General features: G+C 49.0%; 1 protein-coding gene and 2 non-coding genes across 3 annotated transcripts; 2 read left to right on the top strand and 1 right to left on the bottom strand.

The window, feature by feature from the left end:
* Window positions 1-93: 93 nt before the first annotated feature.
* STRC (stereocilin) lies at window positions 94-19,443 on the bottom strand. The gene is made up of 29 exons (XM_030814200.1): window positions 19,113-19,443; window positions 18,026-18,811; window positions 17,913-17,937; window positions 15,888-17,145; window positions 14,869-14,931; window positions 14,668-14,772; window positions 14,359-14,525; window positions 13,527-13,713; window positions 13,274-13,389; window positions 12,862-12,994; window positions 12,334-12,516; window positions 11,991-12,029; window positions 11,640-11,807; window positions 11,431-11,496; window positions 10,805-10,930; window positions 9,758-9,816; window positions 8,561-8,684; window positions 8,344-8,456; window positions 5,772-5,907; window positions 5,162-5,358; window positions 4,872-4,962; window positions 4,507-4,663; window positions 3,754-3,923; window positions 1,907-2,062; window positions 1,389-1,531; window positions 1,051-1,199; window positions 711-808; window positions 475-622; window positions 94-275 (listed from the first exon to the last, which is right to left on the bottom strand). The coding sequence occupies exons 1-29, from the start codon at window positions 19,375-19,377 to the stop codon at window positions 187-189; spliced, it is 5,517 nt and encodes a 1,838-aa protein (XP_030670060.1). The 5' UTR covers window positions 19,378-19,443; the 3' UTR covers window positions 94-186.
* LOC115835614 lies at window positions 3,058-3,163 on the top strand. The gene has a single exon (XR_004030651.1). It is a non-coding gene; the product is annotated as a U6 spliceosomal RNA (small nuclear RNA).
* Window positions 14,154-14,257, top strand: LOC115835771. Its single transcript, XR_004030792.1, has one exon. It is a non-coding gene; the product is annotated as a small nucleolar RNA U13 (small nucleolar RNA).
* Window positions 19,444-26,554: the final 7,111 nt, after the last annotated feature.

The raw sequence follows: 26,554 nt of genomic DNA, 5'->3' as shown, positions 1-26,554 counted from the left end.
TACGGCATCCCGGGAACACTGATTCTCAGGTGGGTGGAAAGCATTAACATTTTACCCATATTCCTCATCAGCTTCTGAAAATAATCACGTCTGTTTGCACTTTATTCATTATGCACTTGTTTGCACTTTATTCATTATGACTTAAGATTTCTCTCCCCACAATCTCCTTCTATGGTAGAGACAGGCTCATAGCAGGTGGCCAAGGAAGCTGATAGTCAATACCAGGGACCAGGAAGGTCGTGACCAGTCCTGGAGGCCCCAGGCTGTACTTCGACCTATAATAGACAGGGAATGGGAGTAATATCACACCTCTGCTCTCCAGGAGCATTGACACTTGGATATTAGCGCTCTGCCTGGAGACTCCTTCACTCCAGGGATCTCCCTGGGTGCACTCTAAGAGCCAGACAGCACCAAATTAGGGGTTTGATTCTGGGTCAGGAGATGGAAGATCAAGCTGTGCAGCTGGGAACTCACCTTGCTGTTCTGGGCTCTCCTTCCCCTCGTGTTGGGCCCATGCAACTGCTTGTCGCTGCTCAGGACTCAGAAAGGCCATTTGCTCAGGAGTGACAGCCACAGCCTGAGCACTGGTGAGACTAGATAGTTGGGTGGGACTAAACACCACCTGGGGGCAGGGGTAGGAATCAGTGCATGCATGTAGTCCCCATTGGGCCCTGGCTCTCCTGTGGTCACCCCAGTCCATTAATACTTACAGCAAATTTAGGAGGAGGGATGACAGAAATGGCAAGAGGAGTAATACCCTGGATCTGTCCCCACAGCAGTGCTGAAAGAGCCAGGTCTGGGATCCCAGCTGTTGAAGCAAGTGGCATCCAAACATTGTCTTAGACTGACCTTCCCTCTCTTCAAACCTATAGACCTTCTCTAACTACTCCCAAAGTGCCCTATCATAGATCTTCCCCAATATGTCTCTAGCCCCTTATTTAAACACCCTTTCAGGCCCCCACCTTAAGAATTGCAGGGCAGTCTTCCATCCAGTCCACCCATGGTATAGAAACCAAACCAACTTGCACCAGCAGTGGCCCAGCTCCCCACCTGCTATGGTGCCAATTTCAGTGAAGATCTCAGGCCCCCAGTTACTGATTGGGCCAAACCCACCGGGCAGTACAAGGAGGTGGGCCAGAACCTCCAGTTGTTCCTCAGAGCACTGGAGATGCAGGGTGCCCAGGAAGAGAGCTGCTTGGCTGTAGAACAGTGGGAAGGAAGGAAGAAGAATTCGGCTTCAGCAAAAGGGCCTGTGGTCATGAGACAAAGGAAGAGATGGCTTCAAATGAGTTCCCTTCCTCCATGGGACCAGACCTTCATGATCCTTCTTTCCCCAGTAAGTCCACCTTTACCTCAGCACCACCACCCTCAGCCCCTTCACAAGTGACCTAAACTCCCAACTGCTGATGTGCTGGAGCTCCTCTGGCCGCAGTCCACAGAGAGTATAACCCAGCGCTGTCAGATGAATGAAGTCCAGGTGGCTCACATGCCGACCACTCTGCCGTAGGAAACTGGAGACCACAATGCGGAGCTGGGGTGGGGGTTGGGAGCAGAGGGGAAGGAGAAAAGTTATGGAGAATTAACAGACAGGGAAGTGATAGTTGTTACTGGGTTATATTCTGTTACTATTAAGACCTAAGGAGTCATGGGGAAGGCTGAGGACTTAGAAAAGGATAGAAAAAGAGGAAGCCTCCAGGAAAAGAGGTAGGAGACAGTATTATGTGTCCAGGGCCTCAGAGTGAGTAAATCAGAGTCCTGAAGGTCACTAGTAGGGGTTATTAACAAAAGATAGAAAGAATGACCAGGTAGGGTCACAGGAAAAAATTCCTTGGGCTTTAGATGATCTATAGGACTGCGTCTGTGGGATGGGTGTTTGGGAAGCAGTAGGGAGGAGGAAAAGTGTTACCTGAGTGGAGCTCCAGCCATCTATCTGCCCCAGGGTGCTCAGCACTCCCCAGTCCACTAGGATCAGCTCCTGTAGTTCCCGATCTCCTAGACCTATTAAGAGCCTACCGAGCTGCAGGATCTGCTCAGGACGAAATCCCCGGGGGGGACCCCACAACTAGGAGAAAGACAGGAACAATGTGAGTGGAAAAGCAGTGGATTGGGAGTCAGACTGCTGGGTTTTAAGTCTTGCCTCTGCCCTTAGCCGTATAACTCTAGGTAAATCACTTGCCTTTTCTTTAGTTTCCTCCACATAAAATGAGACAGTTGCCTTACAGTTCCTCTGACTAAGGTGTTTTGAAAGACATTACGGTCAGTGGAAAAGAAGAGCAAACTAACTCTAGTCCATGAGTTCCACATTTTTATGTGCATCAGACACAGAGATGCTTATTAAAACACAGATGCCTGGGGCCCAGCACAGTGGCTCACAGCTGCAATCCCAGCACTTTGGGAGGCTGAGGTGGGAGGATTGCTTGAGCCCAGTTCAAGACCATCCTGGGCAACAGAGTCAAAACTCATCTCTACCAAAAATACAAAAATTAGTGAGGTGTGGTGGCGTGCACCTGTAGTCCCAGCTACTTGAGAGGCTGAGGCAGGAGGATCATTTGAGCCCAGGATGTAGAGGTTGCAGTGAGCCAAGATCACACCACTGCACTCCAGCCTGGATGCCGGGTGACAGAGTGAGACTCTGTCTCAGAAAAAAAAAAAAAAAAAAAAGCCGATGCAGATGTCTGGACTCTTTCCCCCAGAGGCTTATTTTTTAATTTATGAGACAGGGTCTTGCTCTGACACCCAGGCTGGAATGCAGTGCTACGATCTCGGTTTATTGCACCCTCCACCTCCTGGGCTCAGGGGATTCTCCTACCCCAGCCTCCCGAGTAGCTGGGATTACAGGCATGCGCCGACACACCCAGCTAATGTTTTTTCTATTTTTAGTAGAGACAGGGTTTCACCATGTTGCCCAGTCTGGTCTCTGACTCCTGGGCTCAAGCAATCCACCTGCCTCCGCCTCCCAAAGTGCTGTGATTACAGGCATGAATCACTGCACCCAGCCTCCCCAAAGGTTTTTATTAAGTCAGTGAAGCATGGTAATCTGGTACTGGCACTGTTCCCATGCTCAGTTCAGCAGCACATACCCAAAAAAATTGGAATGATACAGAGATTTGCATGGTGCCTGCGCAAGGATAACACACAAATTCATGAAGCATGCCTTTTTTTTTTTTTTTTTTTTTTTGAGATGGAGTCTCGCTCTGTCACCCAGGATGGAGTGCACTGGCTTGACCTCAGCTCACTGCAAGCTCCGCCTCCCAGGTTCACGCCATTCTCCTGCCTCAGCCTCCCAAGTAGCTGGGACAACAGGTGCGCACCACTACGCCCGGCTAACTTTTTTGTATTTTTAGTAGAGACCATGTTTCACGGTGTTAGACAGAATGGTCTTGATCTCCTGACTTCGTGATCTGCCCGCCTCGGCCTCCCAAAGTTCTGGGATTACAGGCGTGAGCCACTGCGCCCAGCCGAAGCATGCCATTATTTTTTTAAGAAAGAAAAAGGATAAAGAAAAAAAATCTGTTCCCTTGATGATTGTGATATGCATTAAAATTTGGTAACCACTGCTTTAGTCCCTCTATTCATTATACTCTCTTTCATCAATATTTATCTCCCCTCACCTCCTACTTGTGACCCAAATCTTCTAACTCTTCTATCTCCTGCTTCCCCCACCTCTCATCCAACTCTCCATTCTCTTCGTGTCCTACATCACACCCAAACAGCTTCCTCATGGCCAGCCCCAGTTGCCTCTCCATCCCTAACCTGTTTTGCTTTGCCCATGGCTGCCCGCAGTTCCTCAGGCCCAAGTCCTGGGTCTCCTGCAAATAATGTCAGGCAGTCCTCAAAGTCTGAGAGCTCCATCTCTGCAATCTGGGTTGCAGACCAGGCTGCTGGGAATGTCCCTCGTACATCTGCACAATTTGGCACGGGTTCTGAAGCGGGAAGGCAGGGCCAGGAAGTCAGTGTAGTAATAAAATATGCCCAGAAAGATATCTGTAGATAGAATGACTCTTCCAGCCTTTGGAGGATGGAGCACTGTGAGAAATAGGGATCAAAGGAGTATTACAGGGTAAGATGTATAGGGCTTAGAAGATAATAGAACAAGAAGTGATTGGAGATGCCAAGACTTTTATAGATGGAAGACTGAGGATGTTGGTCAAGGATTTAATGGTAGAGCTGAATTTGAACCCAGTTCTCTAGCCTCACAATGTCTCCTTCAAAGCTTCTAGGGATCTCCCCAGCAGAGAGCTCCACACTTAGCCGAGCTAGAGTTCATCTAGAGCAGACACAAGAGAGCAGAAAAATGGAAGTTCTGGGCTAAAAGAAAACTTAATAGTTTACAAACTCCCAGAGCTACAGAATTCTAGAACTAGAAGAGACTTGAAGATCATCCCTCTAAACTCTTTGCTTTATAAATTAGAAAACCCAGTCCCAGAGAAGAGCACATGTAGAACCCAGACCGTTTCATACTCCCTGTACATCCTGCTGGACATGTAAGTATTTGGGTAGTTTCACCTGGAAGATCATCAGCAGCTGGTCGCACCACCCCTGCTACCAGAGCTGCTTTCTTGGCAGCAAGCTGTGGCCCCCTACACAGCTGTCCAACTCTGCTCTGCTCCCAGCTCTGCTGCTTTTCTAGAAGCCGCTCCAGGGTCTCTGGACCCAAGGCCTCCTGCATGAGAAGGTAGAAGGAGAGTGGAGAGATCTGGACAGATCAGGGCCTGCTGCTATAGCTATAAGTCCAAAGTCCTGTCTCTGTTTTGCAGTCTCCCCCTAGATCTAGGCTTCATATCCTTTGCCCTCTTTGGCCATGGGTCCCCATAACCAGCTCACCAGTCCCCTCTATGCATTTACTCCCTTCCCTTCTTCCTTCATCTCACCCTGGGGATCAAGGAAATTGCCTCAGTAGACAGAGTGAATACTAGGCGTCCAGCTTGCTCTACTTCATCCTGGCTCCACAACTCTGGTTTCCTGGGGACAGGAAGAAAATCGGGGACTGGGGAGCTGAGGGAACTGTGAGGAAAAGGAAGGGGAAAAGAGGACATGCTAGGATTTCGGACACAGGGCTCCAGGGGACCTTAAGAATATGGAACAGGCTGCCCACTGATGATGGTGGTTGAGGGATTGCATATAGAATGAGTTAGAATCTGAAGTTCTCGAAGGTCCATACCCAAGAACAGACTCCTGCAATAGCAGCCATCCCAGCTCTGTGGCAAATGTCTCTCCTAGGCAGAAGTCTTGCAGCTGACTGAGATGGGACAGCAGGATCTGTAGGGGGATCTGTCGTGTGCTCTCTATCCCCAGGAATCCAACCAAAGGGCCTAAGGTCTCCAGCACTTCTCCTGAGACTGGAGTCTCCTTTGGAACCTGGAGAAGAGCATCAGAACTTGGACAATGCACTTCTGACTCAGAATACCAGACACCTTGATCGAGACACCAAGCCCCTTGACCCCCCCGCCCTCCTGCTCCCAACTCAGCACCCTATGATGCTCACTACCTTTGTTCACTTTCTGAAGCAATGAGCCCACATAGGAGCAGGCAGAAAGACTGAGAGGTGGACTCCAAGAGATTTCTCGGACTCCAAGAGGTATGGACAAGTAACATGAAGCATATTATCAAGGAACAGAAGCCAGAGGCAAAACAGGGGCCAGTCCTTGCACACCGGAACCTGCTTGGCAGCAAGAAAGCAAGAAGTAGAGGGTTGAAGGACAGAGAGCATTGTCTGAGGAGCAAGAATTGCCCAGGGCAGCAAATCTGAGTCTGGTAGGGTGGACTCTTACCAGGTTTTGTAGTGCCCTCTCTGCCAGGGCTGCCTGGTGGAGTGGGGTCAGTGCCAGCAGCTGCTCTGGAGCTCTTTGTACCAGCTCCACCACCAACATAATGGATTCATTGGATAGTCTGTCCATCAACTGGATCCTATTATAGCAATTTGACAACAACAGTATTCAGGTGGAGCTGGGCCAAGTCAAGAAGGGACCACAGAACCACACAGTCCCCAGCTAAGATGTGACCCCAGACCAAACTTAGTGAAGCTGGACAGGAACTGAGAGTAAACAGCTGCAGGGCCAATTCCCACCATCAAGCTTGAATGAGGGAGAAAAAGGGAGCGACATATTTCTAGTCTTCCTAAAAAAAACAAACAAACAATCCTACCTGATCTAATGGACTCAAAAGCTCCAAATATTAAGTACCATTAACATTTCCCCATTTTATAGATTAAAAAACTGAGGTTCACAGAGATCAAATGTTGAAGTCTCTCACTCCCAATTCCTGTTTTTTTCCACACGACCACCCTTCCTCTACTTGTGAAGAGTTCCCTTCTTGTTTGTACGTGCTATACAATTTACAAAGTTCTTTCAGGTGTTATCTCATTTGATCCTACAACAAGACCTGGCCTCACTCCATCACTCAGGCCAGAGCACAGTGGTGCTGTGATCTCAGCTCACTGCAACCTGCACCTCCCAGGTTCAAGCAATTCTCGTGCCTCAGCCTCCCAAATAGCTGGAATTACAGGCACGCGCCACCATGCCCAGCTAACTTTTGTATTTTTAGTAGAGATGGTGTTTTGCCATGTTGGCCAGTCTGGTCCTGAACCCCTGACCTCAGTGATCCACCCACCTTGGCCTCCCAAAATGCTGGGATTATAGGCGTGAGCCACTGCACCCAGACAAAATAGGTGTTTCTCTTATCCTTCTTTCACAAATGAGGAACTCGAGTTTTTTGATGCATGGTCTAGGATCTTTCACCTCATCTGTAACCTTGGGATTCTAAATCATCTCACAGAACCCACATATTTAAACAGATCTGAATGGCATTAAAAAAAGTAAAAACAGGCCTGATGCGATGGCTCATGCCTGTAATCCCAGCACTTTGGGAAGCCGAGGCAAGCAGATCACGAGGTCAGAAATTTCACCATGAGCAACATGGCGAAACCCCGTCTCTACTAAAAATGCAAAAATTAGCTGGGTGTGGTGGCACGCGCCTGTAATCCCAGCTACTCAGGAGGCTGAGGCAGGAGAATTGCTTGAACCCCGGAGGTGGAGGTTGCAGTGAGCCGAGATGGCACCATTGCACTGCAGCCTGGGTGACAGAGCGAGACTCCATCTCAAAAATATAAATAAGCAAATAAATAAATAAATCCCTTTTGCCCAGAAATCAGAGGTGATAACCTGTACCCTACCTAGGATTACCAGTTCTGGAACTGGGCTAAGTCATACAAGAGCTAAAATCTGTGGAAAGGCCTATAAAAATGTAAGAATGTTGGGAAGCCGAGGTGGGCAGATCACTTGAAGCCAGGAGTTCACGACCAGCCTGGCCAACATGGTGAAAGCTCGTCCCTACAACAAATACAAAAATTAGCCTGGCGTGGTGGTGCACACCTACAGTCCCAGCTACTCGGGAGACTGAGGCAGGAGAATTGCTTGAACCTGGAAGATGGAGGTTGCAGTGAGCCGAGATCACGTCACTGCACTCCAGCCTTGGTGACACAGTGAAACTCTGTCTCAAAAAAAAAAAAAAAAAGTAAGAATGAAGTCAACTGCTTTTACTCCACTTCATCTCCATATTTCCCGGGAAGACTGTAACACCTGCATTTTCCTATTCTGACTTACAGTGCAGATGGCAATGGGGTGGTGGTAGGGATAAAACGAGAAAAGCAGCATATGAGTAAGATACTAATAAATTTCTCTATGGGTAGGGAGGAGCGTTTCGTTCCTATAGCCTTTTCTTCCCACAACCTGTATATGAACGTCCTCTACAACATTCCTGCCATGGGGCCATCTGGCCTAGACTCGAAGAGCTCCAAGGACCAGGAACTCACTACCTTAGTTTTTCTTATACTATCTAAAAATCTGATCTCTGTTAACTACTCTTAGTCTTGCCCAATGGGGCCACTCATAAATATGACAATCTAATTTCTACTTGATAGCCCTTCAGGTATTTGAAGGCACTTATCACATTTTTCATATATTTTTCTCTCGATCTACTCCTCTGAACGCACTAAGAACACAGTGCCCTGAGCAAACTACAATCCTCTGGGGCAGAATTGGAGCATTGCCTCCCTCACTTCAGACACTCTATCTCAATCTCCATTAATGTGGCTAGGTTATTGTAAGATTACTTGGCAGGCTTCAGTACAGTGTTGCCACCCTCAGCTGCCCCATGCTGGAGCATATTCTGGGAACCAGTCAATACATAGAGCAACTTTGAATAAAATCCTCTGCTTTGGGCTATAAATGATGTCAGGGAACTACCAGACAGAAAAACCGCCTCCTCTAGGGCATTCCCTAAGGGCAGATCTTCACCCCAGATTGAGCTTCCTGAGGGGCCAATATCTCTAGCTGCAGTACTTACGGTAAGTCCAGGAGTAGCTTGCTATCCAGCCCATTCAGTTCTGGCCCTAGCGTTGTCCATTCTGGTTCTGGCATTGTCATCCTCCGCTTTAGCTCTGCCCAGATACAGGCCCTCTGTAGGGAAGCAGGGTGAGGCCAGTGCAGAACACAGGAGCTGGGTTCTATACCTAGGGTCCCAGCCTCCCTGCTCCCACTAATGTCCAGGCACCCCCTCTCACCAGGCTCCCTCGAACTCTAGTGGGCAGTTGATAGATCATGTGCACCACTTCAAGGAAGTCTACCATGGAGTTGATCTGCTGCAGAAACTCACAGGACATGCCTCCTGCCAGGGTGCCCAGAGCCCTGTGGGTGTGTGAGTGGGGAGATGCTCATTCAACACATACAACAGCCTGTTTGCTCCTTGATATCAGTACTCTCAGCACAAGTACAGATGTTCATTCACAGCAATTTATGGTTTGAGAAATGTTTTTACATAGATATTCTCATCAGCTCCCCATAACATCACTGCTGTTTATCAGAGAAGAAAATAAGGATTTATGGAGGTCAGGTGACATTCCCAACATCATTCTACTAGAAATGTGGTAAACTGAAACTAGAGCCATGTCTTAGATTCTGAAGCCCTTGGGAGGCTGAGGCGGGTGGATCACATGAGGTCAGGAGTTTGAGACCAGCCTGGCCAAAATGGTGAAACCCCATCTCTACTAAAAAGACAAAAATTAGCTGGGTATGGTGACACATGCCTGTAATCCCAGCTACTCCAGAGGCTGAGACAGGAGAATCGCTTGAACCTGGGAGGCAGAGGTTGCAGTGAGCCGAAATCGCGCCACTGCACTCCAGCCTGGGCAACAGAGCAAGACTCTGTCTCAGAAAAAAAAAAAAAAAAGATTCTGAAGCCCATTGTTCTTTTACTGTGGGTGTAAGTAAAGTGATACCTTCTTATTCCTATTTATTCTTGCTTGGCCAGTGCCTCTGAAGTCACCCCGAAGTAAACTAATAGTAGCAAATGACTGCTGGGACTTTACAATGGACCAGGCACTGTGTTAAATATCTTACATGACTTACCTCATTTAATCTTCACAATAACTACCTATGAGGCTGCTGCCATTGTAATTCTCACTTAAAGAAGGGAAAACTGACACAGGGAGGTTAAATGACTTGCCCAAGAGCACAAGTAGGTGACAGGACTGGAACCTGAATCCAGGTTTTCTGAGTCCTTTGGCTCTAGTCAGGATAGGCATGGCACTGTGGAAGGACAGGAGGGCAAAGGGAGGAGCTAGGAGAACGTCCATGAGGCAGGGACTATGCATCATTCATCCCTATATCCCCCATTCCATATCACATGGTGCCTGGCACATAGTAAGCACTCAAAAAAATGTTGGTCGAATTCAGCCCACTGCTCAACACAAGTTACTCACTGTAGATTCCTGAGGGTCAGGTTGGTGGGTACTTGCATCTTCTTCCAGAGAAACTGTGCCTACAAGAGAAAGAAAGATGAGCCACTTCCCAGAAGAGACACTGTCCAAGGATACCCCCTAGAGTGGAGAGGCAGGACTGCCTTGGACCCAGTCCTGCCTCTTCACTCTGTGGGACCCACCAGCCTCCCACTCTCCCAGATGCCCACTCTTCTCTCACAGAGTGAGAAAGAAATGAAAGAAAAGGGAAGGAGAAAAAAATAGAAAAGCAAGTCACATTATAAGGGATACTAGGGGGCTGGGTGCAGTGGCTCAGGCCTGTAATCCCAGCACTTTGGGAGGCCAAGGCAGGAGGATTGCTTGAGGCCAGGAGTTCAAGACCAATCTGGACAGCATAGTACTCAACATAGTGTCTCCACATAGTGTCCACATTTTTGTATTGTCTGTCTCTATAAAAATTTTAAAAATTGGACAGGCGTGGTGGCTCACACCTGTAATCCCAGCACTTCAGGAGGCAGAGGCAGGCAGATCGCAAGGTCAGGAGTTCGAGACCAGCCTGGCCAATATGGTGAAATCCCATCTCTACTAAAAAAAAAAAAAAAAAAAATTAGCCGGGCATGGTGGGGGGCACCTGTAGTCCCAGCTACTCGGGAGGCTGAGGCAGGAGAATCGCTTGAACCCGGGAGACGGAGGTTGCAGTGAGCCAAGATTGCACCACTGTACTCCAGCCTGGGCGACAGAGCAAGATTTTATCTCAAAAAACAAAAACAAAAACAAAATTTAAAAATTAGCCAGGCATGGTGGTAATCACCTGTAGTCCTAGCTATTCAGGAGGCTGAGGCACAAAGATTGCCTGAGTTCAGGAGTTTGAGGTTACAACAAACTCTGATCATGCCACTGCACTGCAGCCTGGGCAACAGAGTGAGACTCCGTCTCAATCAATCAAATAAAGGATACTAGGGATAAGCTGGCCAAATAGGGCTGAGGGATAGGTAAAGAAGGTAGACTGCATTGAGGCAGGAAGTTCTGAAATTAAGTGGAGAGAATTACCTGCTGCTCAGACCAGGGCAGCTCCCAGTAGCGTCTTTGATTTGCCAGAAGAGCCGAGGAATCCAGTTGTAGCAGCTTTAGTGGGAGCAGGGGAAGCAGGCAGTCTGGCCAGGTGGTGGGAATAGGCTGCTGGCGGCGATGGGTATAGCAGTGTAGTGATAGGTGAGAGAGTCTGGACTTAGCACTCAGAGAAAAGGAACCATGGGGGTGAAAAGGAACCATGGGGGTGAAAAGGGACCATAGCTAGGACAGAAGTGGAATGGCATTTGCCACTGTAGCAATAAACGCCTAAAAGCCTCACACCGCAGGCTGCTGTGGTCAAGTGTTGCTGCTAGTTAGGCACCAGGAGAACAACGTCCCTTAGCTTCTCTCAGCCTTGGTCTTTTCATCTGAAAGCAGGGTGGGTGGCCTGGAAGATTTCTCAGGCCCTTCCAGCTTTGACATTAGTCTAGGACAATGTGAGTGGATCATGCTGTCCTGCATCTGGCACTGGAGAGGGCTGCTAATGGGCACAGAGCTAACCAGAACTCTCAGGGCCACTGCAGGGTAGTGTGGGAGGCAGCAGCAGCCATATGAAACTGCCCCAGAATGGGGAGAGGAGCTCAGTTCGGAGATCTCACACTTACCTGACCAGGGATACACACAGCTGGACCAGCACCTGTTGTACCCATATTTTTCACACCATCTTTAACCTGCATGAGAATTGGTTGTGTGTGTGTGTGTGTGTAAGTGGGGAGGTATGAAAGGCCTTCCCTGGCCTCAGGGAAGACGCCTTCCTCCCAACCAGAAAGAGCCGGTATTCCAGATTATCTCATCCTCCTTGTCACTCTCATACCCGAAAGGTCTGCAGCAGTGCTGCGGTCTGGCAGGCTGAGAGGCGTGACAGTTCAGGCGCCAGGCAGGAACAAGCCCCGACCAGGACTCGCCTAGGGATGGCCTGGAGTGTCTGGGGGCTGAGGCCTGGTAGCAGAAGGTGCAAGGAGCAGAGTTCCTCCAGGGATAGCTAAAGAGCAAGAGAGACAAGAGGCCTGAAGAAGAAGGGAAGGGTGGTGGGGAAGACAGCAATCACAATGCAGCAAGGCAGTAAGTATGAGGGGAGCGGAGAGAGAGGAGGGGCAGATGCAGGAGCCAGGTTAAAAGGGGATAGAGACCTCTGGCGAGAGGCTGAGAAGTTGCTGCTACTCACATCGTGCCTAGGAAGGAGCCGTCCAAGCAGCAGGACAGCCTGAGTTGGGATGGGACCGAAAACAACAGCTCTCAGGACCCAGCAGCCAGGTCCTAAGTGGGTTCCTAAGGCAAACCCTCCAAAACTTCCCGCTCCCTCTTAATCATCCCCAGTAACCATCCTCAGTGACTCAGGTCCCTTCTTGATCTGAGGAAAGGGAATGAAGGCGTCCTCCTGCAGACAGAGTTTACCTCTACTGTTCACCCAGGGAAAGGAGGGGCTGGTTTTATCCCTGAATGGGATTCTCTTGACTGGCGCTCAAGTGGGGATGGAGGGTACAGGCCAGGGAGTGAGACAGGCAGACCTGAGCAGGTGTAACACTAGTTCCCTGCAGGACAGGAAGCATGGCTCTAAGCTGGGGCTCTGACAGCTCCTGCAGGAAGCGGAGGCCCAGCTGAGGGAAGAGAGGGGCCCAGACCCGCAGCTCCCGGGGGCTCAGCACCGCTCCTCCAGATGAGCGCAACACACCCAGAAGTTCATATGCCACCTGTGACCAAAGAAGGTTTAGGACTGGAGAGAAAAGAGATGAACCTTGAAGTTCCTCTCTAATCCCACATCTGAATTTCCCAGGGCCTGGGCTAGGGTTTGGAACTAGGGATTGGACTGGAGTAGATTAGGTTCAAAATGGCAAAGGGTATGTTTGGGGTGCCACAGACCAGATAAAGAAGGGCCAGGAAGAGGTGGTAACAGATAAGAATGGCCATGGAGTAAGGAATGGAGGTTGCAAAAGTGGGATGGGGGGCTGGCACCACTGTGCTCAAGTTGACACAATGTCATCCACACAGACCCAGGGGAAGCCTAGAGTCTTGTAGGTTTGTGTTGAGGGGCTCACCCGTCCTTCTGGGCTGAGGGTCCCATTGGCTGCACATTCCAGCAGCCCCCGTTCTACCGGCCCCATCGGATCACTCAGGGGCACTAGGCTCTGCAGCTCCTCAGGGCTCAGGAAACAGGCGAGGGGCCCAAGCCTGAGGAGGGCATGAAGCTGACCTTTGTGTGGTCCCTGAGACTCACACTAAGGCAGGCCTGGCAGCAGACAGTGTGGGTACATACACTGGGCACTCTGACCACTACACCATTACACAGGGGCACCATCTATAGACCTCTCTCCTGGAACTCTACGCTGCCTGGGGCCACTGCCTACTCTCTTGCCCCTTCCTTCCTAGAACACCGACCCACCATGACAGCTGTACCTTCCTCTCTCTACTTCTTCCACTCCTGCCTTGGTTACTGATCCCACAACTCACCTGCGTACCTGCTCCTCACCATCCTGGACACTCTGGTTTACCAGGCTGCGCAGCACATGGCGGGCATGCCCTGGCCCCAGACCTGCTGCTGGCCAGCTATCCTCCAGGGCCTGGATCTGAGATGGGGAAGGTTAGCTCGCACTGCGGTCACTGTAGGGTTCTTGCAGGGAGGGGCCACTGAGAGACATGCCATTGACTCTTGTCCCCACTAGCAGAAGATGGGCCAGTCAAGTAAAGAAGATGATTCTCATACCTGGTGAGGGCTGAGCTTCAGAAAGTTCTCCAGAGGGAGGTGGGGGAGCAGGGGCAGCACTGCCCACAGCAGCTCCTGGGGCCAGGCAGGCACTTCCCCAAACAGTTCAGGGGCCAGCAGTCGCTTTGCCAGAGCCTCCTTCTGTTCAGGCCTCATTCCTGGGCTGTAATCCCGGATGGCAGCCAGGCTGTGAGGAGTCATGGGTCTTAACCCTTTGTCTTCCTCCAAACTGTTTTCCCCTGACCCTCTGTAGCCCTGCTGTCTAGATAGGAAGGAGACCCTCCCTGGTTTTTTTTGTTCTGTTTTTTGTTTTTTTAAGACGGAGTCTCGCTCTGTCACCCAGGCTGGAGTGCAGTGGCACGATCTTGGCTCACTGTAACCTCTGCCTCCCAGGTTCAAGCTATCCTCCTGCCTCAGCCTCCCGAGTAACTGGGACTACAGGCGCCCACCACCATGCCTGGCTAATTTTTGTAGTTTAATAGAGACGGGGTTTCACCATATTGGCCAGGCTGGTCTCCAACTCTTGACCTAGTGATCCGCCTGCCTCGGGCTCCCAAAGTGCTGGGATTACAGGCATGAGCCACCGCGCCTGGCCTCTCCCTAGTTTTAATAGAGAGGAGCTCTCTGATCCTTTTGTAGTTCATTAGCATGATGATTGGGTTTTCACACTCAGGCGTGAGATGTGCCTCTCTCAAACCTTGTTACGATGTTGGCACATTACCTATCTGGCATGAAAGAAAAAAACAGAGAGGAGCTCCGGAAGGGGCTGCTCCAGGTGGATGGGGTTGGCCTGACTGTGACAGGAGTAGGAGGAGTAGTGCAAGAACCTTACACACTGTCGTTGGCTAACAGGGATGGTGGGAAGCGCATCAGGTCAGAGACAGCCAAGAAAGGGATGAGTGGTGACAGATCAATGAAGAGCTGGGAGGTGAGGCGTGGGTACCGCTGGAGCAGCAGGGCTGTCAGGCGACCCAGGGCCTGCTCCTCGGATGGTGGTACCTGTAGGGGCACAGGAATGGATTCTGCCTCTGGAGATGCCCAGTATCCCTGCCATTTCCTCTCTGGAGTTCCTCTTCCCACTAAGGCAAGCCCTCTGAACACTAGGCTCCAGGTGCCCTTGCTCCCCTTTCTCTATGCTCACCTGCAGCTTCCCCTGCAGCATGAGTGTCAGGAAGCCCTGTGCAGCCTCCCTCTCTGCTGAAAGCACCAGCTGCTGGAGGTTTTCTGGGGGCATATGCAGGTACGCCTGCGAATAGGAGGTCATGGTGGGTATGGCCTCACGGGGCAGGGACCTCCAGCCATGGCTGTCACCCAGCCCACCCATGTGCCCTCCACCTGTTACCTGCACTAGAATCCGCAGGGCCCAAACACTCTTTTCCCTCTGGAGCAGATCCCACAGCACAGGCTGGTGGGAAGAAAGACAATATGCCAACAGAGCTGTCTTCTCTGTCTCTCCTGCAGCTCCCCCAGGCATTCCAACTCCACTTGCTGGGATGCTTGTCCTTCATCTCAAGTGTGATTCTTCAGATATTAAGCTCTTTTAGGTCCAGGATCATATCTCTAATTTCTCTTGTACCCTCTCCCATGCCCGGTCCATAGTTGGCTCAATTAATACTTGTAGACCTGAACCAAATACTATGAGACTATCTAATTCCATTTTACTGGGCCCAGGGTTTAAAAAAGGTGGCCCCAACATGGAGTAAGGAATCTTTATATATCCTACAGAACCTAGCAAAGTGCCTTGCATATAATAGGCACTCGGTGAATGAATTATGGTGTTTAACATATTCTCACCCCTCCATTCTACAGACTAAAAACTGAAGCCCAGAAAAACTAAATGAAATTGCTTGCCTAAGATCGCACTAATTTGAGGCACAGTTGAACCTAGAACCAAAGTCTTCTGATTGGTAGTGTCCCTGAATCTTTCTCATTCCTGCGTTATCTTCCTGTATTCTGCCAGCCTCCAATTCTCACTCTCTAGGGGAAAAATTAAGAGTCCTCTAACTTGATCCTTTTTCTTTCTGGTGCAGAAAGCAGGAGAGTCAAAGAGCCCAAAAGAATAACAAGGTAATATTTATTGCAGGTTTGTGTATCATGCACTGTGCTAAGCCCACAGCATGTATTATCTCATATACCATTATCATCCCTAGTTTATAAATGAGACGAGAAAAATATTGCTCAGAGAAGTTAAATAACTCATTCAAGGCTGGTCACAGAACCAAGATATGAATCCAAGCCTGTCTGACTCTAGAGCTGTGCGCTTCAACTACTACCCCACACTACTGCCTCTGAGTATTCGAGGAATTCCCCTAGAGGGCCTTCTCACTGTTCTAGGAGCTTTCCCTCTGGCAGAGCACTCACACTAAAGCAGGCCAGCAGCTCCATCTTGCTTATACCAGAGCTGGGGTTGACAGTGGGTTCAAAGCCTGATGGAGTTGGCCGCTCCTCCTCTCGTTCCAGGTATTCCCCAATTGTCCGTAGCACACTGCGCTGGCCCTCTGGGCGAAAGGCATCCCAGAAGGAGCAGTTGTCTGGGAGACTGGAGAGCAGTAGGGCCCGACCCAGCATCCCCTGGGCCTCAGTGCCCACAGCCCCTGGACCCAAGAGGAAGGTCAGCAGGCGGAGGAGATAGTGTAGGCGTGTGGGGTGAGCAAGGTCTGGGACAGAGGACTGACAGCGTGGCAACTGGGATAGCATGCCAAGGAGGAAGGGGCCAGGGGTCAGACAGAGTGGGGATGGTCCCAGTGGTGGCAGAGAGGGCAGAAGGGGGCCCAGCAGCCCTTCTAGGAAGCAAGTGTCATTGCCCCCACGACTTATCCTGCATTGGCCTGCTAGCCAAGGCCAGAGGGGCACCAGGACTTCATACATGGTGTCATTGGCACAGACCATCACCAGGAAGCTGCCCCCATCCGGGCAGCGTTCCCCACAGGGTCCAATGTGGCACGGTGGGGAGGCAGTGACATCTGGGGTGGGGCCCTGGCACACATGCTGGACCCAAGCCTGGTTGCTGGGGGGCACAGCCTGTAGACTTGCCTCCCCACACAGTCGCTCAGCCCACAGAGTCTCATTCTCCAAGAAGCAGCCCCAAAAGATGTCTGGGGTGAGGGGAACAGGGGGCAGGCCTTCAGGGCAGCTGGTAGGGGGTGGGAGCAGGCCAGCACAGAGCCGCTTCACCAGGCGGCGGTTGGAGCCAGACAGGGCTGAAAAGGACAGGTTACTGCAGATCGCATCCAAAAACTCATCAGGAAACTGGTCATGGCAGGCCTGTAGCCAGCCTTGGGCACCTGGTGCCCAGGACACTGCATACCACACAGCTGTCTGGCAGATGGCAGTGGTGCTGGGAGGGGGCTGTGGAGTGGCAGGCTTGGTGTGCTGGCAGAGCAAGTGGATGGAGAAGTTGGAAATGCTGTAGGGTGGTGCTGGGCCTGAGCGGTTCTCACAGAGGGCCTCCACAGCGATGGCTCGCCGTTGGCGTGGGCTGATGTAAGCTGAGGGCTGAGAAGCTCTGGGCAGAGGCACGCCCGTGCTCAGGCAATGAAGGAGGGCAGGAGGTGGGGGTGGTGATCCAGACAGAAAGCCCAGCGCCTGGACATCCCAAGAAAGGTTGTGCCGGATGCCCCTGGGTGCAGAGGGAGGAGCAGGCAGGATCTGGTCAGTTCACATTTCCTCCAGCTGAAGATTCTGACCCTGACCCAGAGCCCTCAAGGGGCATGGCAAGCATAGGCTTTTCTATAAGTGAGGTCCCTGAGAGTTTAGGCATTACTGGTTGAAATGCTGCGACAGGGCAAAAAAGAGAGAGCTGCCCTGCCAAGGTCCAAAATCACCTAGGAGAAGCCCCAGTTGGAATTCTTTCTGTCCACCTGGCCCCCTTCTGTCTCCTTTCTTCGTATGCTTTTAGATAGCTTAAACACAACCCTCAGCAGGCCTCATGTTAGGAAATCTGCTCAGCAACTCAATATGTCTAACTACTGTCTGGCATTGTTGTACTGAAGTAGTAAGGGGGTAGAGGAATCCAGCTGTGTCCTTATTTTCCAAATCCCATCTTTACTAGCTAACATTATTAAGCACTATGCGCCAGCACTGTTGTAAGTCGTTTGCATACACAGTATCAACTCATTTAATCGGGTGCAACGACTCTGTGGTAACTAACATTATCATTCTCATTTTATAAATGGGGAAACTGAGGTATAGAAAGACTATGTAACTTGCTCAAAGTCATATGGCTAGGAAGAGGTGGAGCTAGGACACCAACCCAGACAGTCACCCCCCAAAACCACTAAACCACACTCCTCCCATCAGTTTTCCTCTCTAGAGGCTGATGTCTTCAGCTCTCCACCTCCACATTTTCCAGGCCCAATCCCTCAGAACTGGTCCCTTACTACTTACCATAAGAGCAGTTGTTGAAGGTTACCTAGGAGGGAAAGAGTAAGGAAGAAAACTACCCCAATTTCACTTTCCTTGCCCTGCCACATCCCAGTCCCAGCCCTGGCCACACTCACCTCCATGGCACTGCCCATTGGCATCAGGCTCTGGCTGCCCCAGAATGGAAAAGACCTCATCCTGCAGGGAGTGGGTGACACGGAGCAGCCCCTCCTGAAAGGCAGCATAGAGGGGGGCCCCCACAGTGCGTAGCAGACCGCCCCAAAGAGCCCCCTCAGAGCTTAGCTCCCCTGTTGGGGTAAGCAAACCCAACAGACCCTGCAAAAAGTGAGGAGCTGCCTCCGTCCCATCGAGGCCTGTGGCATTGGTGGGGTCCACACTGGGCGGCACCTGCACCAGAGCTTGCCAGCGTGTGCCCTCTAACAGCAGCAGCAGAGAAGGCAACCAGTCAGCAGCCAGGACACAGTCAGAGGGCCCATCACGGGTGCACGGGGGCCGAGTTGGGGTAGGGGGGCCCCCAGGAACTAAGGCTCCCAGCAGCACCTCCACAAGTCCACCCAGCACGCCTGCCTGGTGCACCAGGAAATCTCGGGGAGTCTGCTCCTGTCCCAGCAGTGCCAGCATATCCCCTAGCAGCCCTAGCATTGGCTCCCAGTCAGGGCTGCCTCTCAGTGTCACTAGAAAATCATGGAGCCGGAGGGCAGGCGGCTGGAGAGGTGGGGGCTCTCCTACTGGTCCTTCCCCCATTCTCCCAGGCTCAAAGGAAGAAGAAACGTTGGCCAGGAATGTAGAGAACCGTGAGCGGCTCAGGGAGCCCTGGGGAGCCTGGTCCAGAGTGGAGAGCAATGACTTCAGGAAGGAGAGACCAGAGTCCAGGGAATGAGGCCCAGTAGGGGCCACAGTCACTGTAAGGAGAGAAACCAGAGGTCACTAAAGGAGAGGAACATAGGGCCCATCTCAACCCTGCCCCTGAGCACAGTTCCCTACCTGGATCTAAAGATGAGGTGAGGGGTTGGTGGGCTGAACCCCTTTCATTGGCCCACAGTAAGTCTTGGCTTGCTTTTCTTAACTCCCATTTTTTCCTTTTGCACAAGTCTCTGCCTCTCTCCTTTGTCCTTCTATCTAACAGGTTCACCTCCACATTCTTAAAGTCTTTTTCCAACCACCCTCCTCCTCATCCCCAGTTCTGCTCACTGTTCTTCTCACCTGCAAAGGACAGCAGCAGCAGCAGCAGCAGCAGGGGGCAGAGGCTCAGAGCCATGTTTCCAGGTGAACACTGGTACCGGAGGTGAGTTCTGGTTATTCTCACCTTTGTGAGATAGCCAGGTGAGGGCAGGGCACTGCAGGCAGCCTGAGGCTCCACTGACACTGTAGTGTGGTCTTTCAGGAAACAATATATGTAACCTGACAGCAGGTTTGTTACCTGAGCCGCTGAATATCTGATCCTTTGGCTCTGGAGAAGGGTATGCATCTGTGAGAGGGACCAATGATAGGGGATCCCAGGGGCCCCTCAGAGGAACCCGAGGAGATTGCTTGAGTTAGGAGCCAGTGATGCAGAAAGGAATAGGCAGACATGGACATGGAGAACTGGAGACCAGGGGTGTAATCTGGGGTTCTGCAGAAACATAGAAAACAAAGAGGATATGAAGGAGCTAAGAAGCAAGTAGGATTTGAGGAAATTGAGGAAGAAAAGACACCCAGGAGAAACAAACTGGGCAGCAAGGTATAAACAGACGAGAGGTCCAGTCCAAGGATGGAGAATTCAGGAAGAGGAGAGCTGCTTTCGACTACTACCCAGAACCACAGAGTGTCAAGAGCTGAGCAGTACCCCAGAGATCACATACACCAAACTTTTTCACTTATGGATAAGGAAACAGACCCAGAGAAATGTGATTTGCTCATTAGGCCATTCAAATGTTTGGGTCTTTCCTTCCCCCCTGGAATCCCCTATCATTTGGTTCTTTCTCTGTGGCCTAGTAGGTGAAAGCCCTATCAAAAACTCTGAGCTGAGAAGACAGAAACCAGATTAAATCACTACACACAAGGACTGATCTCCCTACACACAGAACTGCTCATGGAACAGACAGAGAAAGAGATGTCATTCAAAATAATCTGGTCTGGTCAGGGTTAGAAGTCTTTTTTGTTGTTGTTTTTGTTTTTTTTCGGGGGGGGGGCGTTTGAGAGGGAATCTCTCTCTGTTGCCCAGGCTGGAGTGCAGTGGGGCTATCTGACCACTGCAACCTCTGCCTTCCGGCTTCAAGCAATTTTCCTGCCTCAGCCTCCCAAGTACCTGGGATTACAGGCACGTGCCACCACACCCAGCTAATTTGTGTATTTTTAGTAGAGATGGGGTTTCACCATGTTGGCTAGGCTGGTCTTGAACTCCTGACCTTAAGTGATCTACCCACCTCAGCCTCCCAAAGTGCTGGGGTTACAGGCGTGAGCCACTGTGCCTTTTTTTTTTTTTTTTTTTTTTTGAGATGGAGTCTCACTCTGTTAGCCAGGCTGGAGTGCAGTGGCACTATCTTGGCTCAATGCAATTTTTGCCTCCTTGGTTCAAGCCATTATCCTGCCTCAGCCTCCCAAGTAGCTGGGGACTACAGGCATGCGCCACCGCGCATGGCTAATTTTTGTATTTTTTGTGGAGATGGGGTTTCACCATGTTGCCCAAGCTGGTCTTGGACTCGTGACCTCAAGTGATTCATCCACCTCAGTCTCCCAAAGTGCTGGGATTACAGGCTTGAGCCACCACCCCGGGCCAAGGTTAGAAGTCTTTTCCATTCTCCATCTATATCTCCCCAAAGGCCTTCACTTTACACCAACTCTAAATAGCAATTCAACACTGAAGCTATACCCAAACTTTTATTCTGTCCTTCTTTCCCTAGAACCCTTCCCCATTCTCTCCCTCGAATCCACACATGGAACTTCATTATTAATGTGCTTCTGACCTAGAAGATTCACTTAGGATCACAGAGTTTTATTTTTATGTATTTATTTATTTAGAGATAGGGTCTTGGTCTGTGGCCCAGGCTGGAATACTGTGGTATGATCCTAGCTCACTGCACCCTCAAACTCCTGGACTCAAGCAATCCTCCTGCCTCGGCCTCCCAGGATCACAGAAAAGACTTGAGGAATCCTCTGGTAAGAACTTCTCATTTTATAGACGGGGGAATTGGAGCCCAAAGAAATGGAATGACTTAACCCAGGTCACAAAGACAGCTGGGAGCAATGATGGGATTTTCCAAGGCAAATCAAAAGTTGAGATCAGTGAAATGATCTGTTGTGTAATTTTACCAATATTCCCTTTGCCCATCAAGGATACCACATCTAGTCTAAAAAGCAGACAGATGAATCCGAGGGAGAATACGACCTGAGTTCCCAACAGCTTTGTGGTTCCAGCCCATCCTGTAATCCTTCTGAATTTCTGCCCTTCATTCTGTAACAACTCTCTTATAATAAATTATTCTTCTTTCCTCATAGGGTAGCAAAAAATGAGATGGTCTAGGTTCAAACCCTGGTTTCAACATTTACTAGCTGTGTGTCCTGGGGCAGTTTCTAAATCTCTGTTTTTGGTTTTTTGGGTTTTTGTTGTTGTGGTTGTTGTTGCTGTTGCTGTTTTTACTGTAAAAAGGAAAAAATCCTAGTGTAGAGTTTTTGTGAGGATTAAATTAGATAATGCATTTAAAGTACTTAGTGCAATGTCTAGCATTCATTCAACAAAGATTAAGCACTTATTATGGGCCAGACACTGGTACAGAATAAACATTCACTCAATGTTACTATTACTAGTATTAGAATAGCTTAAGATGATTTTTTCTACTCGAAACTAAAGGAGTTCTAATGAATACATAAATGATTATCTGGAAGTTGTATCTTGAGTGAAAGACCTTCAGAACAAATATGGAACTAGTTGAGTCAACCAGAGAGAGAAACAATGAGGATTCCCTCAACTCAGGATGAAATTTTCCTAGCAGTCCACGTTCTGCTGTTGTAAGCTGTTGATTAAGCAATTCTCTTGCTGCTAAAGATTCAGACTATGTGCAAACTGAGGGCGAAGTGCTTAGGGTTTATGGCAAATATACCAGGCTATTTGAGTGTATTGGTTATTGCTTATAATTTGATAAAGTTCAACAAGAGCGAGACAAGTTCCAACCTACAGATGACCAAATGGAAACAGAAAACAACCAGCAAATTTAAATTACAAAGGTCCAGAACAAGAAATTAATCATATGTCCTGCTAAAATGAAATGGATAGGACTGGTGATAACTGGAACACTCTGTGACCTGCCAGTTAGAATAGATACACCTGGGAAAAGTCATGAGAGTTGAGAACTCTGAAACATCCTCACTCCCCAAAACTCCCACAGGACACACTCTGCCTGACAAGAACAGATGCCTCTTTTTTTTTTTTTTTTTTTTTTTTTGATTGAAACTGAGTCTCACTCTGTCACCCAGGCTGCAGTGCAGTGGTGTGATCTCAGCTCACTGCAACCTCCACCTCCCAGGTTCAAGCAATTCTCATGCTTCAGCCTCCTGAGTAGCTGGGATTATAGGTGTGTGCCACCACGCCCAGCTGATTTTTTGTATTTTTAGTAGAGACAGGGTTTTGCCATGTTGCCCAGGCTGGTCTCAAACTCCTGAGCTCAGGCAATTCGCCTGCCTCAGCTTCCCAAGTGCTAGGATTACAGGAATAGCCACCATGCCCAGCCAGATGCCTCCCTTTGTAAAGTACAATTATTTTTCTCTTTTTTTGGTTTGGCTTTGGTAACTGAAATATTTATTGCTTACTAGATATCTAGGTGTTTCTCACATTTCCCAGATCTCTTGCAGTTAGCTGGGCTCAGGTGATTAGTTCTGTTCAATGGACTGTGGTTGACCAAAGAATTTAAGAGCTAGCAAATGAGCCTCCAACAATCTCTTCCCTGTTGAGGCAACCTAGAAACTACATGTTGAGATGGCAGTGTCACAAGGTCAAAATAGCCCGAGGCTCCAAATTACCATAGCATTTACAGTCTTTGTCATTTATGAGTTCTGTATTTGTGGATTTGCCTAGTCACTAATTGTGTTTGTAACCCAAAATCAATACTTACAGTGCTATTGAGGTCATTCACAGACTTGTATTGAGAGGTGACAAGCTGGAGTCACCTGATACAAACGTTCTCAGCTGAGGTGGAACAAGGCAGTGCTCTGCCTTCTTGTTGCAGCTCTCATGGTGTAAATATTAGTGTCTTTTTTTTTTCTGAGACGGAGTCTTGCTGTGTCACCAGACTGGAGTGCAGTGGCGATCTCAGCTCACTGCAATCTCCGACCCCCTGGTTCAAGTGATTCTCCTCCCTCAGCCTCCCGAGTAGCTGGGATTACAGGCATGTGCCAGCACTCCCCGCTATTTTTTGTATTTTTGGTAGAGACGGGGTTTTACCATGTTGGCCAGGATGGTCTCAATCTCCTTACCTTGTGATCCACCCGCCTCGGCCTCCCAAAGTGCTGGGATTACAGGCATGAGCCCCCGCGCCCGGCCAGTGTCTTTTTTGAGGTCTATCTAGTGATGCACTTTTTGTATTTTGGGGCTATTTGTTGGTGATTTCACCGTTTAAAATGGCTCTTAAGCTTAATGCCAAAGTGTTGTGTGGTGTTCTTAAGAGCAAGAAGGCTGTAATTGCCTTATAGAGAAAATGTATGCTAGAAAAGCTTCATTCAGGCCAGGCGCAGTGGCTCATGCCTGTAATCACAGCACTTCGGGAGGCAAAGGAGGGGCGGATTTCTTGAATCCTGAGGCCAGGAGTTCAAGACCAGCCTGGCCAACATGGCAAAAAACCCATCTCTACTAAAAATACAAAAATTAGCCAGGTGTGGTGGCGTGCGACTGTAGTCCCAGTTACTTGGGAGGCTGAGGCACGAGAATCACTTAAACCCAAGAGGTGGAGGTTGCAATGAGCAGAGACTGTGCCACTGCACTGCAGCTTGGGTGACAGAGTGATACTCCGTCTCAAAAACGTCAGAAGAGACTAATTTGAGTAATAATAGTAAAACTCCCGTCTCCTGCACAGCCAGCTCCGTGTAGGAAAAAGAAAGAGAAGGGGCAGGGGAGAGAGGGAGAGAGAGAGAGGGAGAGGGAAGGAAGGAAGGACGGAAGGAAGGTAGGAAGGACGGAAGGAAGGTAGGAAGGAAGGGAGGGAGGGAAAAAAAGAAAAAAAGAAAAGGGAAGAAAAAGAAAGTCAAGAGGGTACATCTGTGTAGTGTTGGGGGGAAAAAATGGAAGGAGGGAATATTCATCAAATACCTATGAAGCAGTGCCTTATGAATCTTTTTTCTTTTTTTGCAACCTCTGTCAGCCAGGTTCAAGTGATTTTCCTGCCTCAGCCTCCTGAGTAGCTGGGATTACAGGCGCCTTACACCGTCCCCAGCTAATTTTTGTAGTTTTACTAGAGACAGGGTTTCACCATGTTGGCCAGGCTGGTTTTGAACTCCTGACCTCATGATTCACCTGCCTCGGCCTCCCAAAGTGCTGGGATTACAGGCATGAGCCACCACACCCGGCCATTCTGAATCTTTTATGTGCAGCTACATCACCTGATTCAATAGGTCTGGGGGATGGGGCCTGAGATTCTTTTTCCTTTTTTTTGGTTGGAGTGCAGTGGTGCGATCTCAGCTCACTGCAACCTCCACCTCCTGGGTTCAAGCAATGCTCCTGCCTCAGCCTCCTGAGTAGCTGGGATTACAGGTGTGTGCCACCACGCCCGGCTAATTTTTGTATCTTTAGTACAGACAAGGTTTCACCATGTTGGTCAGGCTGGTCTGGAACTCCTGACCTCGTGATCTGCCCACCTCTGCCTCCCAAAGTGCTGGGATTACAGGTGTGAGCCACTGCGCCTGGCCTCTATACTTATTTTTTTAATTATTTTTTAGTCTTGTGCTAGTGATTCTACACTTCTAACAAATGACCAGATGAAGCCAATTCTGCTCATCTTCAGGCCACAGTGAGCAAAACTATTCAAGAGCATCTCCTTTGTGGATAATATATATAAGATTTATAAAATAATGCTTCCTTATTCTGTTTTATGATGTTTATTGTATTCTGATTGACAAGTTCAATGGATGATGCTCCAGTCCAGCTTTTTTTTTTTTTTTTTTTTGAGACAGGAGTTTCGCTCTTGTTGACCAGGCTGGAGTGCAATGGTGCACTCTCGGCTCACTGCAACCTCCACCTCCCAGGTTCAAGCAATTCTCCTGCCTCAGCCTCCCAAGTAGCTGGGATTACATGCACCCACCACCACGACCGGCTAATTTTGTATTTTTAGTAGAGATGGGGGTGGGGGTTTCACCATGTTGGCCAGGCTGGTCTCGAACTCCTCACCTAAGGTGATCCGCCCGCCTCGGCCTCCCAAACTGCTGGGATTACAAGTGTGAGCCACCACACCTGGCCCAATTCAGTGTTTTTAAATATATTATATTGTTGAACTATTCAAGGCTATCTAATTCCAGAACATTTCCATCACCTGCCAAATAAACCCTATACCTATCATCTGTGAGTCTCAATTCCCCCCTCTCCAACCTTCAAGAAACCACTAATCTACTTTCTGTCTTCATAGATTTGTTTATTCTGGACATTCAATTCATTTGCCTTTTCCCCATCTTGGCCTTTTTGCCAGACATACTCTTAGGTGAGGACTTTATAATTACCACCTTATTGCCCCCTTTCATCTCTTCCCCATTTGGGTAGCAGCCCTTACTTAAGCTTGGGTGTTACTGACCTTACCTCCAGTTTAGGAGAAAGCATTAATTAGTGATTTCATCACATCCACTGCCTTACCTCAACAATTTGTTCAGACGTAAGCATATGACCTAACTTCTTGGTCCAATCAGAGTGGTGGTCAGGATATCTTTAGAGGAGTGGAGGTTGACTCATATACAGTTAATGTCCAAATTTTAAGTGTACAGTTTGTTGAATTTTTACATCTATATATACCTGTGTAACCACCATGCAGATCAAGATATGGAACATATCTATAGCACTCCAGATGCTTCATGCTTCCTCCCCATCAGTATCTTCACTCCAGGAATAACCATTATTGTGACCCAAAGCTCAAAAATTTTGTTCATTGACTGAAAAAGGAGTCACTGGCTCTCTTCCCCTGCGTATGGGTAAATAGGTGTGCAAGCCTAGGCGCTTCAGAAAATTATCTGGCTACCCAAGTGAAGCCAGTCTGAGAATAACAAGAACACGTGGAGGAGAGCGCAGATAGGAAAATTCCAGAGAAACAAAACCACAGATCTAACCACAGTGAATTTTTACATTAAATCAATCCTGAAGCTATACTACCTTTGAACTTTCCAGTCTCCAGTAAGCTATTTTATTGTTTAAATGGCTTCAACTGATTTTTTTCTCAACTCAGAATTTTTAACCTGAGTTAGAACCTTAACTCTACCTCTTACTTGGTATATGCTCTTGGGCAAGCTACTTAACTTACTTAATTTCTTTAGGCCTTAGTTTTCTGATCTCTAAAAATGTGAAGCTATCTTCCATATATGATTATTTTATGAAATATGCATACTCTATATACAGTATATATATACTAAATATATAAATATTCTCATACATGTTAAACACTCAATAAGTGATATAATTTTTAATAATAAACATGTCTAAA

This window comes from Nomascus leucogenys, chromosome 6 (assembly GCF_006542625.1).
Source record: "Nomascus leucogenys isolate Asia chromosome 6, Asia_NLE_v1, whole genome shotgun sequence".
NCBI classification, from domain to species: Eukaryota; Metazoa; Chordata; class Mammalia; order Primates; family Hylobatidae; genus Nomascus; species Nomascus leucogenys.
Note: the sequence above shows the minus strand (reverse complement) of the source record. Positions and strands in the feature narration are given on the sequence as shown.